At 32.9% G+C, this 14,879-nt stretch overlaps 1 protein-coding gene across 2 annotated transcripts in view; it reads left to right on the forward strand.

Annotated features, from left to right (window-relative positions):
• Window positions 1-289: 289 nt before the first annotated feature.
• LOC149561870 (MADS-box protein GGM13-like) overlaps window positions 290-14,879 on the forward strand; it is a 133,913-nt gene continuing 119,323 nt past the window's right edge. The window contains exons 1-2 of one of the 2 annotated variants that reach the window (XM_089825401.1): window positions 290-666; window positions 5,288-5,351. In XM_089825401.1, coding sequence (XP_089681527.1) covers window positions 485-666; window positions 5,288-5,351 — 246 coding nt within the window. In that variant the 5' untranslated portion in view covers window positions 290-484. The remainder of the gene's footprint in view (window positions 667-5,287; window positions 5,352-14,879) is intronic. The other variant, XM_089825400.1, reaches the window with a different exon arrangement.

Genomic DNA, 14,879 nt, shown 5'->3' on the forward strand with positions numbered 1-14,879 from the left:
TTTTCTCCCTGTCAATTTATATTGTTTAATGTCTTTTTCCATTTTTCTTATTTTCTGTACTAATTCATATTGACGCTTGAATTCTCAGTGGATAAGCATAACAGCTGTTTCACGAATCTGATTGTGTGAAAAAAATTGTGCATCATTCTCAGTGGATAAGCATAACAGCTGTTTCTCGGATCTGATTGTGTGAAAAAATGTGTGCGTCAATTTGCCCTATGATTATTGGACATCAATACGGCCTGTCATGGAGAACAATGCATTATAATACACGTGTAAGATTGAAATGAGTTAGGGTAGGACGTATGGCGTAAGCGAATCCGTCATGAAATATTTACCCTGCAGGCCGGACGATTTGCATGACTGGATTAATTTATGAGTTATATGAAATTTCATGTAGAAATAAGAACGCATATAAAGCCCTGATTGTTTTTACCTCTCCGCAGCTGCCGCATCTCAAATCAAATATAGAAATAGGAAAAGAATGGTGAGGGGAAAGTTGCAGCTGGAGAAAATACAAAAGCCTGCCAATCGTGCAGTGACTTTCTCCAAGCGTAAAGGCGGACTGCTGAAAAAAGCTTTCGAGCTCTCTACACTCTGCGGTGTTGAAGTCGGCCTCATAATGTTCTCGCCCTCTGGAAAGCTCCACGAATTCGCTAGTTCAAGGTTAGGAATCTCCTTTTCCAGCTAATATAGCAAGGAAAATCTGAATAACTACTCTATGTATCAAATGAATTTTACAGTAAGCATCAAATAAATTTCACGGCGAGGAAAATCTGAACAAATAGAAGTAGGTGTCAAATAAATTTTGCAGTGTGCATCGAATTAATTTTACAAGGGAAAATTGAATAAACGCAGTACTTATTAAATAAATTTTTCATGTGTCGAATGAAATGTACAGAGGAAAATAAAAGCTCTGGCTTTGATTTTGATAGAATTAAAGAAACGAAAAGTGCATTGCGTTTGAGACCATATATAGCAAGAATAATCTGAATAAGTACTGTATGTATCAATAAATGTTAGCAAATGAAATGTACAGAGGAAAATAAAAGCGTACAGAGGAAAATAAAAGCCTTGGCATTGATTTCGACAGAATTAAAGAAGCAAAAATTCCATTTGCATTCGAGTCCATATATTGCAAGAAGATTCTGAATAAGTACTGTATGTATCAAATAAATGCTAGCAACTGAATTTTACAGCAACAAATTTTACAGCGATGTAAATCTGAATAAATAGATTTAAGTATTATATAAATTTTACAGATCTGCCGTTGAATTTGCAAATGAATTTTAGTACAATAACTTTTACTGCGAGGAAAATCTGAAAATTTTAGAATATGTATCTAATAAATTTTACAGATCTGGCGTTGATTTTGCAGAACTGAAGGAGCAAACATTGCCTCTCCAGTCCAAATTCAACGTTACTCTTTTGTTAAGAAGAATAATAGCAGAAGGAACATTATCAGTGCGTTGTTTTTGAGAGAGAGTCGATAGTTTTTAATCCGCTCTACAGGTCATTATTTCAGATCGGAATCGATTATTTCCAGGGAGAGAAGATTACCGTAGCAAATTCAAATGGCCATAGATTCTTTCTTCTTATGCAATTAGCTAGCAGCTGGTCAAATTTTTTAAAGCAGCTGCTAAAGTTTATTTGTGAATTTGGCTATTTTTTTAACATTATCTTAAAAATCATTCTAAAATAAAATCTTTAATAAAATGATTTATAGAAAAAAATAGGAGAGTAATAAAAGGAGGGGAAATAATTTGTGGTAAAAATCATTCTAAAATAAAATCTTTAATAAAAATGTTTTGTAGGAAAAATAGGAGAGTAATAAAAAGTGGGGAAATAATTTGTGGAGCTAGGTACTGTTTTTCTTAATTAATTGTTGCTGCTTATTTTCAATCCGTGCTGCTTAGATATTAACAATTGGTTTTGGTTGGTCCTTTGAGCCTCAAGTAAGAACTGGTTTGTCAAAATAGCTTAGATATTAACAAAGGGAATGGAAGTAAATCCTTTCCTACATTCTTCTTTAGGGAATGGAAGTAAATCCTTTCCTACATTCTTCTTTTTGGTCTTGAAGTTAGAGTGCATAAATATTCCAATCAATCTAATCCCTCCTTTAGCAAGAATTGTTCAATCAATGTTATATAAGGACTTTCCAGGAGGAGGTCATCCATCCCAATACTACTCCAGCTCGAGCGTGCTTAACTACAAGGTTCCTTGCATGGTTAAACCCACTCTGCATGCAACTCCATTTGCAAAAACCTTCACCAAGTGTTGTGCCTTATGAGCCATTCATTAGAAAGCCCCTTAAGCTCACATGAGTTTGACTCAAAAACCACATAGTTAAATCTTGATAACAATATCACAATTTGACTACTTGTGGAAAATATCTCCAAAATTCAACATAAATTATATGTATTACGGATTATATTTGTGTGTGTTATGCGATTTTAAAAAAAAGAATTTATAGGTGTGCTCTTTTCCACCCTTAACATGGCTTGGAAAAAACATCCCCAAAATTTGTTTCACTACCCATTAGTCTCACCTTAAAATTTCATTGGGATAAAATAATTAATAAGCATTTGTAGAAAAAAGGTTGTAGTTTTAGTGTATGGTAATTCACCCCCTTTCATCGTTTGGAGGTGTGTTCAACAAATAAGTTATCCATGTTTGAGCTCTAGATTGGCACATTTTGACAATTAATAACTTTCTTTCAAGGCATCAACAATTGAAAAAAGTGCCAATTCAAAATATTATGCCATTTTTTATGGAGCACAAATATTTATTATCACAAATGTTGATAAACATGTGAAAATAAAAAATAATAACATATAAAAACTTTTTAAAAACCAAGGTTGAAATACCACAATTTTCAACATAAAATGTGGAAATCTACAAAAAATTTGATTTCTATCAAGGTGTCATCTTGATTAATCACATTAGGAAGACAATGTATATCCCGAGTAGGAATGAGAGGAGCAATACAAGTATCATTGAATGTAATAGTTGAAGAAGGGTATGAGATCTCAATCCATCTTATTTTACTACTCTATAATCTCCAACTGATAATGTACCCACACAAGACCACCTTGACTATGAACATTTAATTTATAAGCTAATGTCGAAGTGCACAAAGTTGCGAGAATTAGAAGATTTGATTATTCTTTCATGTTTAATATTTTTCCAATAGTTTAACATTTTTAATGTATCTTTATCATATGGAAGACTCATAATCATAGAATTGATAATATCCAAAATAATATTTTGGAATGGATCACCATTTAGATCTCCATGCATGCTCCAAATTTTCATCAAAAAATAGATGGGAGAGCTCAAATATGAGAGGATATTTCTTGCGTTGGTTTGAACATTAATACAAAATTTCAACACATATAACTTGTCTTAAGAGACCACTCTATTCTTCAAATTATTTGGTGATTGAGTACCACTTCATACAAGGTAAGAGGTTAGTCCATGTGAAATGCTTCAAATACCATCTCACCAAGCATTATAGTTCTTCGTTTTCATTTCAATTACAAATGGATGATTTGCGATGACCATGATAAACTCCTCAAAATGAATTTTACCATAGACTAATTAAGAGACATTCCAACAAAAGCATAAGATAATCTCCCAAATAACTCAAGCATAAGAACTCCTAGAACAAAATGAGTTTGAGACCTTATGCCTCATAATATATTAGTGGTTGTAGATACCATAATTTCTACAAGCACAAAATATAACTCTTATGTAGAATGAGATCAATTTGATTGTACCATTGTAAAGTATAGAAACAATAGGTGCATTTTCAAAAAATATTAGCATCCAAATATAGTACCATAGGAGCAAGACTAAAGCCCTCTTGAAATGAGAACCACTTAGTAATAATTTTAAGAATATGCATTTTTTTGGAAAAAAAGCATTGATCAAAATTGAACTCATCAAAGATCATTCAAAATTATACCCCCAAATTCTTTTTACTAAAAGAAAATGAGCTTGGATCACTCAGATGGTGCCCTTTTGTCCTTTTGGCCTTTTGGAGTTGAGGAGCAAAATCCAATTTTTTTGATGGAGAAGGCGAATTGGAGAAACCTAATGATCATCTTTGGCCACCAAATTTAACACTTTATATGCTAATGATCAATGGCCAATATTATTCAAGATAGTTTTTGTTGAGGGCCATTTAATTTGGCCTCCAAATTTAACACTCTATATTTAATACTAACATGATCCAAAAAAAAGTTTCAATGCCTAACCAAAAAGAAAAGACCCCAAATTCAATATTTTTGTCATTGTTTTATGATTCTCCGAGCCACCTTTGATGTAAGAGAAGAGTTGAGACATAACTTGATGAGTTGGAAACATCCACAAGCATTTGTAACCTTGCAAAATATCAAGCACAAATCACTGTTAAATATTAGGAGGGGATTTACAAATCTAAAGCTCAGATACTATGTTAGAGTCACTCAAGGAGTTAAGCTCTCATAATCACCTTAAAAACCAAAATAACGTTCTATAAGAGAGAAAATAAAGAGCATAAATTTATAATAATGGATGTCAATATGATTAATGATGTGCAAATGGAATGGCCTATGCAATATAATGCAATATAATGAAATGTGCATATGACAACCTTGTTTACATAGACATTGTTGAGAGATAAAGTAACTACAATGATGGAAAGTTCTTTAATCCATTGTCATGCAAATTCTAGAAGATAAGATCATGCATAGATACAAGAGACTTCTATAAATATTTCCAACTCCCTGAGTGGAATAGACATGTGAACATGTGCAAAATGGTCCCACTAAAAACTAGTTAGATATTGTATTATGGTCATGCTACAAATTGGGAAAATGGATAGGAAATAATCTCGTTCATAACAACAAAAGCTAGAATCTTTACATGTGACACATTTTTGTCTATTAAAGACTCGCAATATTTGTGTTATTTCAATATTGTCACTTATACTTCATAAATATTAAATTTTATTTATAAATATATATCCATCTATCTTTGAGTGATTTTTTTTTTCCATAGTTATTTGTGATGTATATAATAATTATTTTTTAATGAGGGAATTTTTTTTCACATAAGTTCACTTGTTTAAATTAGTTGTTGTATCATTTCTAAAAATATCAAAACTTATTAGAATTTTAAATATATTATATTGGACTCTTACATGAAGATCTGAAATATTTTAAATGAGTCAAAAAAATGCCTTTTATTTATTTCATTTCATTTGATACATAATTTTTATTTGGTTGAATTTTTGTTTATGAAGTATGAACAGAATATTGGAGAATTACCAAACATGTTGCAGTTCACAACCATCACAAAATATACAGGTATATTTTATACATTTTGAGTCAAATTCATGACATCAAAAAGATTGTGTATTTTGAATTCTTGTAAAATAACCATAAAATTTTCAATTTATATTTTTGAATATAACCAACAAATTAAGGTGGTAATTATTAGTGTGAACATAAAAAATATAGTAATATTACTAAGGTTCAGCTAAGATATGTTAGTTGTCAAAAATAACACTTGTAGAAAGTTATCTTTTAATATTGTACATGACATCAAGTTAGTTATCTTAGGTGGCATTCTAGAGGATAGAGAATTGCATTTTTCACAATATTTGTTTACACATTTATTATATTGCATTAGATATTTATTATATCATATTAAACATTTAATGTTTGTATCAAGGGTAGTTGTACATACCTCATCTACATTTCCTATATAAGAAGACTCATTTGTATATTGTATCAAATCAATTCAATATCAACTAAAGCATCGCCAATATCATTTTGATTTCATATTCTTGCAAGCTCTTGTTGATGTATTCTCTTGAAGTTAGCATCGTTATGGCTTCGTCCTTTTGAAGTCTACAACTTCATGATAGGCTTCATTTGACCCCCTCTTTGTTCATTGGGCTCCATATAGGTGATTTTTTTTGTGGAACATATCTTTGTGGGTATGGATACATATTTTTGTAATCCATATGCTGTTGGAAAGATGACTCCACCAAATTTGTTGTGTTATAGGTCAATCCACCTAATTTTGGTATTTATCAACATTTTTATTGGAGTCAACCCTTCTATTTGGACTCCTTAGCTCATACATTATTTCCACAATCTTTTATTTCATGATTTTTCCAAGGTTGGAAATGTATTAAGGAACTCTATCATTCAATTATGCACTTTTTAGAGAGTTTCTTCCCAAACATTATCTATTAAGAGTGTCCTTTTTGTGGCATTTACTTGACAACTTTGATATACTAACATTGGGAGAGGTACAATTTGTGGAGGAGGTTTCATTTTTCAGTTTCATATCATATATTGGGAGTTTCAAATCAATTTCTTTTATCTATTTGGTTATTCTTCTCATGTTTTTTTTTTTTTTTTTTTTTTTGTTTTGGCTTACATGGCTTAACCAAGATTTGAGGTCCTTAGTCCTCATAACTACCACACATTGAAGGTGATATTTGAGGCTATTTTGGTCAAAGGGTTTATGTTCTACCTTGAATGAGGAACAACCTACCTTTACCAAAGAGTATGCAAAGTTTGTGCATAGGAATAAATGTGGTGAGGTTATGGGCTCGATGAGAATGCATGTTTCCAATCATTTTTTCTTCTACATTGACGAGTGCATTGCGCTAAGATCTATCTAGGAGATAAGTATAAGGATCTCCCTAGTTTAATTTGTGATATAAAACTTTTGTAACTTGAGGTAGAATTGACATATATTTCTATTGATATATTTCCTACTATTGAGGATTATTGGTTGAGTTAAAACCTTTGGAATCTCAATTAACAGGTTGTGGGAAAGAGAAAAATGATAACGAATGCACATTCTTGATTTTGTCTAGGCTTTCAAGTTTCTTTTCATATTTACAACTTCCTTTTATATCACTATCAATGGGTTATGTTATTCATTTTCCATGCCATCATTTAAGACATCTTCTCAGAGGTTGACTAGAAAACAATAGACAATTCATCAAAATGATTCCACTCTTAAGTCTCATGCATTGATTACAACACCATTCAAAGGGAAAGGGAAGAATAAGTCCAAGTCCAAGATAGAATCTCATGAGACTTCCAACACCTCTTCCAAGGAGGTTTATCCTAAGGAGAAACCCAAATGTTCTTTTTGTAAGAAAGATGCACTTTGAACTCCACTCATTCATCCAACATCATCACTTCTCTACTATGATAATCCAAAATTGAGGATTGCATCATATGGATTTAGACATATCATTCGTACCATGCATACCATACATCTCTCCCAATAAAGGGAACCATCTTTCCTTTATACCCTTTACAAATAATTAATTAGGTCGGTTTGTTAGAGCTTCCCCAATGTACAATTAATTACATAGGACCATGCTAAGGCATACATGCCTCCATAAGCATCAATGCAACCATTACATTAAATTTCCCACATGCTATAATGAAAATATTATGTCTTTCATGGATAAATTGCATGCTACATTAACACAGTCGACTGCCAGTAAAATACATCGTATGTTACACATAAACTTTCTAGAATAATCCAAATGCCTCTAACTTTTGAACATGCCCTCAAGAAAAAGTCTTCTACCATATTCTATTGATGCAGGAGCATCTCGAGTTTAGTAAGCAATCCTGCTTAGTAGATGTGCTCAATTACTTCGTGGTTCTACTTGGTAGTTGTTCTAGCAGTTGGTTGGATGGACTTCTTGTCTCCGTTCATTGAGTTGTTCGATTAATATAGAGTGTTCTTTGTTCATTGAGTGCATCGGTGACTTCTGTTTTGTATCTATTCAATGATGTTTTGTTCTTATGTTGCTGAGTTGTTATGTTGCTCGGTGTTAGTTGTTTTCTGGTTTCACAGAGTGTTTATTTGTAAGCCAACATGTGCATTTAATTTTTGGTCATGCATTTAATAATTGCACTGATCATTGGGATGTTTGTAGACCTATAGTTGGTCATTGTATTCTCCTATGTTGGATCTAGAAGGTTCCTTATGATGTTTTGCTTAGTATAAATAGGTAGATTTGTTCTAAGTTTGGGGAGAGTTGATCAGTAGTGAACAAGACAAGAGATCAAGGATTCTGCATGTATGTATGAGGACTATTATATTATGTTTTTGAAACTTTGTACTGGTTGCAATCGGAAAGTCGTCACAACCTGACATGTATGAAGTTTTGATGAATAAAATATAGATATATTCTTCTCCTTCTCTCTTACATGTTTACATTGTATTATTGTTTAGCAGTGTGGTCTAAGGATTGGGTGAGCCATTGGTCCTAATCTTTTGATCTCCTCCTTGTTTCATCCATGGTCACCAGCATTAATCCATATTCACAAACAAGATATAGAAAATATATTCGTAACTGTCTCTGTCATGATTTCTTGTACATTGGTATGCTACCGGTCTTCACTAATCAATTTGTAACTCAATGGAAAACATCACATAAACTATAGCAAATGTAGACATGATTTATACACTCATTCTACTACACAAATGTAAGCTTGCATATCCAAATCTATCACTTATTGTCCTCACTGATATGATAGGTAGCCTATGATATACAAAATCTAGGTTTGTCATAAACAAAATAATATATGTTGTCATCAATAACAAAACCTATCACTAATACAACATCTTTGCAATAAATCCAAGTGCCAACAATATCCTCAATTCCTAATAGAATCTTGAATAGGAACGCATGAAATCTCCACAAATGCAATGGATCTAATCAACCACCAAATCATGGAGTCATGGGTATAGATGTGCACAAAGAAAGAAGATGATGAATGCCACGATATAGATCTCCTCCTTTGATGGCCAACAAAATGCTAGATCTCAAAGAGGAAATTCTCCCAAAGGATCTTTGGATCTTGAGAATGTTTTGAATGCTTGAAGAATGCCTTGAATATCTTTTCTTGAATGTCCTTCATGCATGTATATATGTCTTGCGATTTCTAGTAGATGTGAAAATGAGGCTCTCAAGCTTCCTTATATACTAGTTTTTTGGATTGAAAATAAAGAAATCGAATGGGGTCACCAAATTTTACAAATTAAATCCTCGAGGTAAAACTTGTCCCAACACAAAAATAGGTCAGGGTACAACTCGACCCAATTGACCTATACTAGTATAGGTCGACTGGGTCACCTACAAATTAATTGCCTGAGGTAAAACTTGTCCCAACACAAAAATAGGTTAGGGTACAACTCGACCCAATTGACCTATACTAGTATAGGTCGATTGGGTCACCCTACAAATTAAATCCCAGAGGTAAAACTTGTCCCAACACAAAAATAGGTCAGGGTACAACTTGACCCAATTGACCTATACTAGTATAGGTTGACTAGCTCACCCTATACTAGGATTTTCTCGAGGAGAGATAATCTTGAGGTCTCAAAAAATGCACAGAGAAATCTAGAAAGAAGGAGAAAGAGCAAGATAAATAGTTGTTTGAGCACAAATGCATCCACCAACCTTAAAATCACTGAAGGGCAGAAGCTAAAAGGTCTTAAATGATGGGTGCTTCCATTTTAAGATGGTACAAGTGTCATCTTCTCTAGTTATTTCTTCAATCTGATTTCTTCCCCTATTTACCATTTTTGTTTTATGAAAAAACTTTTTGTTCCTATCTCCCTCCATGAGCCAAATTTATATTGACATCTATCTCCAAAATATCTCTTCCCTCTTCATTATTTATGTGAGTTTTCATTTTAGTTTTTATTCCAGTTTGAATTCAACTTGTCCCATTCCATGCTTAATTACTTTTACATTGAGGCTACTTAGCTCTTTCATCACTTGAGATTTCTCCTTGAAAATGTTCATCAAGCCTTTTTAATTCCATTCTTTGAGTTTCCTCTTTGTGTGCAAGAGTTTTTTGGCTAAATAGAATACATTTTATATGTGTCTCTCATCATGACCTTATTCCACCAAACCTTGATTAGATATTTTAAGAAGCCATCTCTTAACCACATATTTTCAAATTTGAATGGGGTCCTTCCTTTCAGGTGATCTATATTAATTACCAATTGCACATGAAAATGTTCTGACCCAGTGTATGGTAGTATTGTTGCTTGAAATTTATCATGTGTCTCATCCCATTTCCTAGTGACGAAAAAGATCCAGATTTTTTGCTATACTCCAAAAATATTTCCTTCTATTCATCTAGGTGAATCTACTATTGTAAGTTACTATTTACCTTAGGTTGTTGTTGTCTACCCATTCTTGGAAGTATTGTTGTACTCTTTATAGAATCTTTAATTCTCCACACTTTTCTAAGTTGTCTAGTGCGACATTGAAATTTCCTCCAATTATGATTGATCTATCATTTTGTATATCTAACCAAAAAAATTTTTCCCTACATAGGATTCTTTTAACTAGTGTTGAGATAAGCCTGTACACATTAACCACCTAAAACTTCTTGTTTTAGATCAGCAATCTACACTTGATCCCCCTCCATAATTGACTAATTACTAGTGAGAAGCTAATAGTCATTGAATTCCGGATTATTCCAATGTCACTTGATGCTTCGATTGCCTCCACAAATAATCCTTCCCATTGTATCCATGCTTATATTTTCTTTTGGGCTTCTTCCTCATCCCATTTAGTCTCTTGTGTTAGTACAATATTTTCCCTACTCTGATCTATTTGATGCTTAATCAAGTGTTGCTTGCCAGGGTTGTTACTGCCCCTAGCATTCCATATTATGAGCTCCATTTCTCCTCGGGAAGGGAATATCCCTTCCCATTTCTAGGTTTCATTTTTCCTTTAGCACTTTTTCATAGAGCTATTTTAGCTTTGTTGGATTTAGTCCCTCTTTTCTTTTTTGTTGCTACAAGTGGTTTTTTCAATTTCGAGGGGGATTGTTCAATGCTTAGTTCTTCACAAATATTTATTTGTTCTTCCTCCATTCCATCCTCCCAATCAAAATGTGATTTTTTGATGCATCCTCCTCTTCCAACCGATATGTGTTAGCCTATTTCCCTTCAATAAGGTTTTCCTTCTCATTTTCCATACCCAACTTTTCAATGTTATCCTCAAACCTAAATTGAAGCACAATTGCTTCAAGGGCTACTAGTTCTATTAAAAATCTAGTTTTTTCCAATTGTGGTGTTAACGACTCAGTAGTCAATTTTTGTACTTGTTCCTCCATTTGTGTCTCATATTTCATTGTTGGTTGGTTAGTTTTTGTCTCCTTTGTACATTCTATGTTAACCATCACTTTAGTATACCTGTTTGGAAATATGTTATGTGGCTTTTTAGTATAAAATCCCTTTCCATCTACTCCTATATATGCCTCAATGTGTTGAATAGACTCCATGTCTCCTTTGTTTTCCTTATGATCTTCTGAGGATGTCTAAGACCCCCTTTCGTTACTAAAATCTATAAGGTTTTGTTGAGGGGCATCTTTTTGTACCACTTTTTTCTTCCAAACTCTGCAATTTGCATTTATTTCAATTCCTTTGGGATTAAATTAAGTGGGAAGATATTAATTCTTAACATAACATAATTCCCTTTTTCTTCATCTACAACAATTCCATTTGATACTTAGAAGTTCACATTTCCTATCTTATATCTGTCAAGATCTCATTATCTCAATATTCTACTAGTAGGTTATACAGTTTGATCCATATGAGTTTTTCCTTAATCTCATAATTTCATGGGTCAAAATTGGGAATCCATTTTTCCATGATTCTTTTATAGCCTTCTAGCATTTGCAAACTCTATCTTATGATATCTCTTCTTTCCTTCCCCGAAGGTAGGACCACCATGAAGAAGTCATTTGGAAAAAAATTCAATCAAACTTTCTCTCCCCATCTCGATTTAAACCATTCATGTATCTTCTTAATTTTGATATGTCCTCCAACCCATTTAATTATCAAACTTGTATCTTGATATTTTTCTATTGCTTGTTTGATTTGTTCTTTATGTAAAATCATGGTTGAAAATATCTATACTATAGCGCTAAATTGGCGACATATGGCCCGTCACTACAGGAAAGGATATCATCCAAAAAATCTTAGTTGTGTTTTTCATTCTCACACAGAGCTAGGGAACAAAATCACTAAAACTCATACATTTTTCTTTGAAAATTTACTTAGCAAAATGTCAACCCACGAATATCTTAAAACATAAAAAATTAAATGACAATAAGGTTTTCTCCTTCATTTTTGTATTCTTTTTTTCGTTCTGTGTGATTGAGGTTGTGAGTAATTCTAATGTATTTAATTCAAAACTTCGATTAATATATGATGGAAATCTCAAATCAATATATGTTCTACAAATTTGGTGTATATGTGCATTTTAAATTTTTTTTAAAGAAATTGTAGATTTTTAAATGTTCAATAATGTATTGATTTTTTTTCTCGAGTTTTGGCTGATTTTGAGTTTTCAAAATTTTTGGGTCGACTAAGTTATTGCCGTCTGAGTTTTTCAACTGTTTAAAATAATAAGGATACTTAGGTTGTTTGATGACTTACCCAATACTTTCTTGGCCTTTGTTTGTTCCTTCATCAATTGAGGAGTCAAACATTTTCTTTTTCTAGATATTGCTTGTACACCCTCATATGTTGCTAGAGTTTTTATTCCACCAATTTTCATATGTATCTATATTTTGCCAACATTGACCATATCCCTATTTTCTAAATCTAGAGTTCCTAAATTTTGTATTGCATTGTGTGCACCTCCTTCCTCCTTTGGAAAAATTGTGATTATGCTCCCCATACTTCTTCTTTCATGCTCTGCATCTATGCAGTGACCATGATTTCCTACTTTGTCTTGTAGCTAGTGCATGAAAGTCTCTTTTTTCCACTCATTTTCCTTGAATACCCATTGTGGTTAATAGATTGTCACTAATTTGTCTCTTGTTTTTAGAATGTTATCGTATGTTGGCTAGTCATTATTGATTTTTGCCCAAAAATCCTCCATTGGTACTTCTCGATCTACCTCATCCCCCATATTTCTAAGCTCTTCTTTTCTTTTTCAAATTTTGCATGTCTTTGTTTGATGGGATCCATCCTCTATATGTTAGATCTCCACCCCACAGGGCCTTGCTCCTGTTTCCTTCACACCTCTGCTCTTTGCATTGCTACTCCTTGCTCCATTTTTTTTTGCAATAATTATCATATGTATATTATTTATATATGGATTTTCTAGTTTTTGAATTTAGTAAGTTATGAGAGGAAAATTCAAGAGTTAAAGAAATTGCTCAAAGAGAAAAACATCTCCATTTTTCTTCATCTAGTTTACCATTTTCTTCCACCAAACATGAGGACACTTCCTCTTGTTATAAAAAGAGGGTTTTGTTGGAATAATTAGGAGAGATAGGATGTTGAGAGGGAGGGGGAGGGGGTGAATCTATATCCTTTAAAAATTTTACCCTTAAACAAATTTAGAACTTTTTCTTTTCCCTTCTCTAACATGGTAATCACTAATCTTTTATCAAAATACTTTGTAAATGAAAATAGCATAACTAATTCAACATTCACCAACTAAGAACACATAAGCTCATGAAACATAACACATAACACATTCATTTGGCATTGCGGAAACCCTTGGTCAGAGCGAAAATTGCGGTGGGGATGGTACCCACAAATCCATCACTATTGCAGTAAGTGTTGGAAATGGAAAGGAGTAACTGAGAGGGGAGGGGTGAATCAGTTGTTATAAAAAAAATTCCAAAGTCACTTTTAAGATGTCAACACAATATAAAACCAAATCCTATTGTAACTCGGTTAATACTGAATATAATATTGTCACTCACTTAGCATAAAGATAATTAGATCTTAAGATATTAATGTGATTAACCTTTATTAACTTAGTTGTAGAAACATAAAGGAAATAACATGAACACAAGAGACAACAAGATTTAACGTGGAAACCCAATTTTGGAAAACCACCCATTGCAACTAGTTACTATTTGTCACTCTTCTAAAGTGAGCCCTGCTAGGAGCCAACCTTGTTAAAGGTTACAAAAAACACTCTTAAGTGTGACCTTCTTAGAGGATTTAATTCACCCTATTAGGAGTGGCCTCGTTAGAGGTCTTTAAACACTTCAATCTAGAAATGCCACCTTGTTAGAGGATTTGTTGAATAGTTGTTAGGCTAACTATGTTAGTAGATTTGATTCACTGCTACAATTATGATGGAGTAACAATGACTTGACCTAGTTGTTGATGCAATTAAATTTTCTAATTTAGATCTCAGTTCTAGCTTGATCACTTGATCCTCCTTGATCATAATGTTCTTTGCAGCTCAGTCATCTCGGATGCTCTACCCTTTACAGATATCCTTCAAATTCGCTTCCTTGATTCATCTTCTTGAATTCCACACTTTAATCCTCAACTTGACCTTTCATATATATGATTCACCTTGTCACGTCAGCTTGAATACTCTTTTAAATAAACAATTTTCATCCCTTAAGTCATCTTGTATTAACCAATAAATTTATCAAACTTAATATGCTAACAGTCGGTTAATACATAATTGAGTACTCAATCAACACAAAGGATCTCTTTTTTAACCGACCCAACTCGGTTAGAATAGGAGTTCTAATGTCCAACTTGGTCAATACTGACTTCATGCTAACTTTCCTTTGATAATCAACTGAACTCGGTCAATACAGACTTTGCTTCATTAGCCAACTAATCTGGGTCAATACTATCTTTGAACTTGGTTATAACTGAACACTCGACATATACAAGAAATTGCCTTTGATGCCCAAGTGAGATCGGCTATCATTGATTGCTTGTTAAAGCCTTGACATTTTGTGTAACGTCAAAGACAACATACAATTGAATAATTGTTTTCAATAGTAAGAGGGTGCCTTATTAGGCCTAAAATGGGTTGTCACTTCTAATTA

The sequence above is a fragment of the Cupressus sempervirens genome, chromosome 4 (assembly GCF_028749045.1).
Source record: "Cupressus sempervirens isolate cs-2001-9-10 chromosome 4, ASM2874904v1, whole genome shotgun sequence".
Taxonomy (NCBI): domain Eukaryota; kingdom Viridiplantae; phylum Streptophyta; class Pinopsida; order Cupressales; family Cupressaceae; genus Cupressus; species Cupressus sempervirens.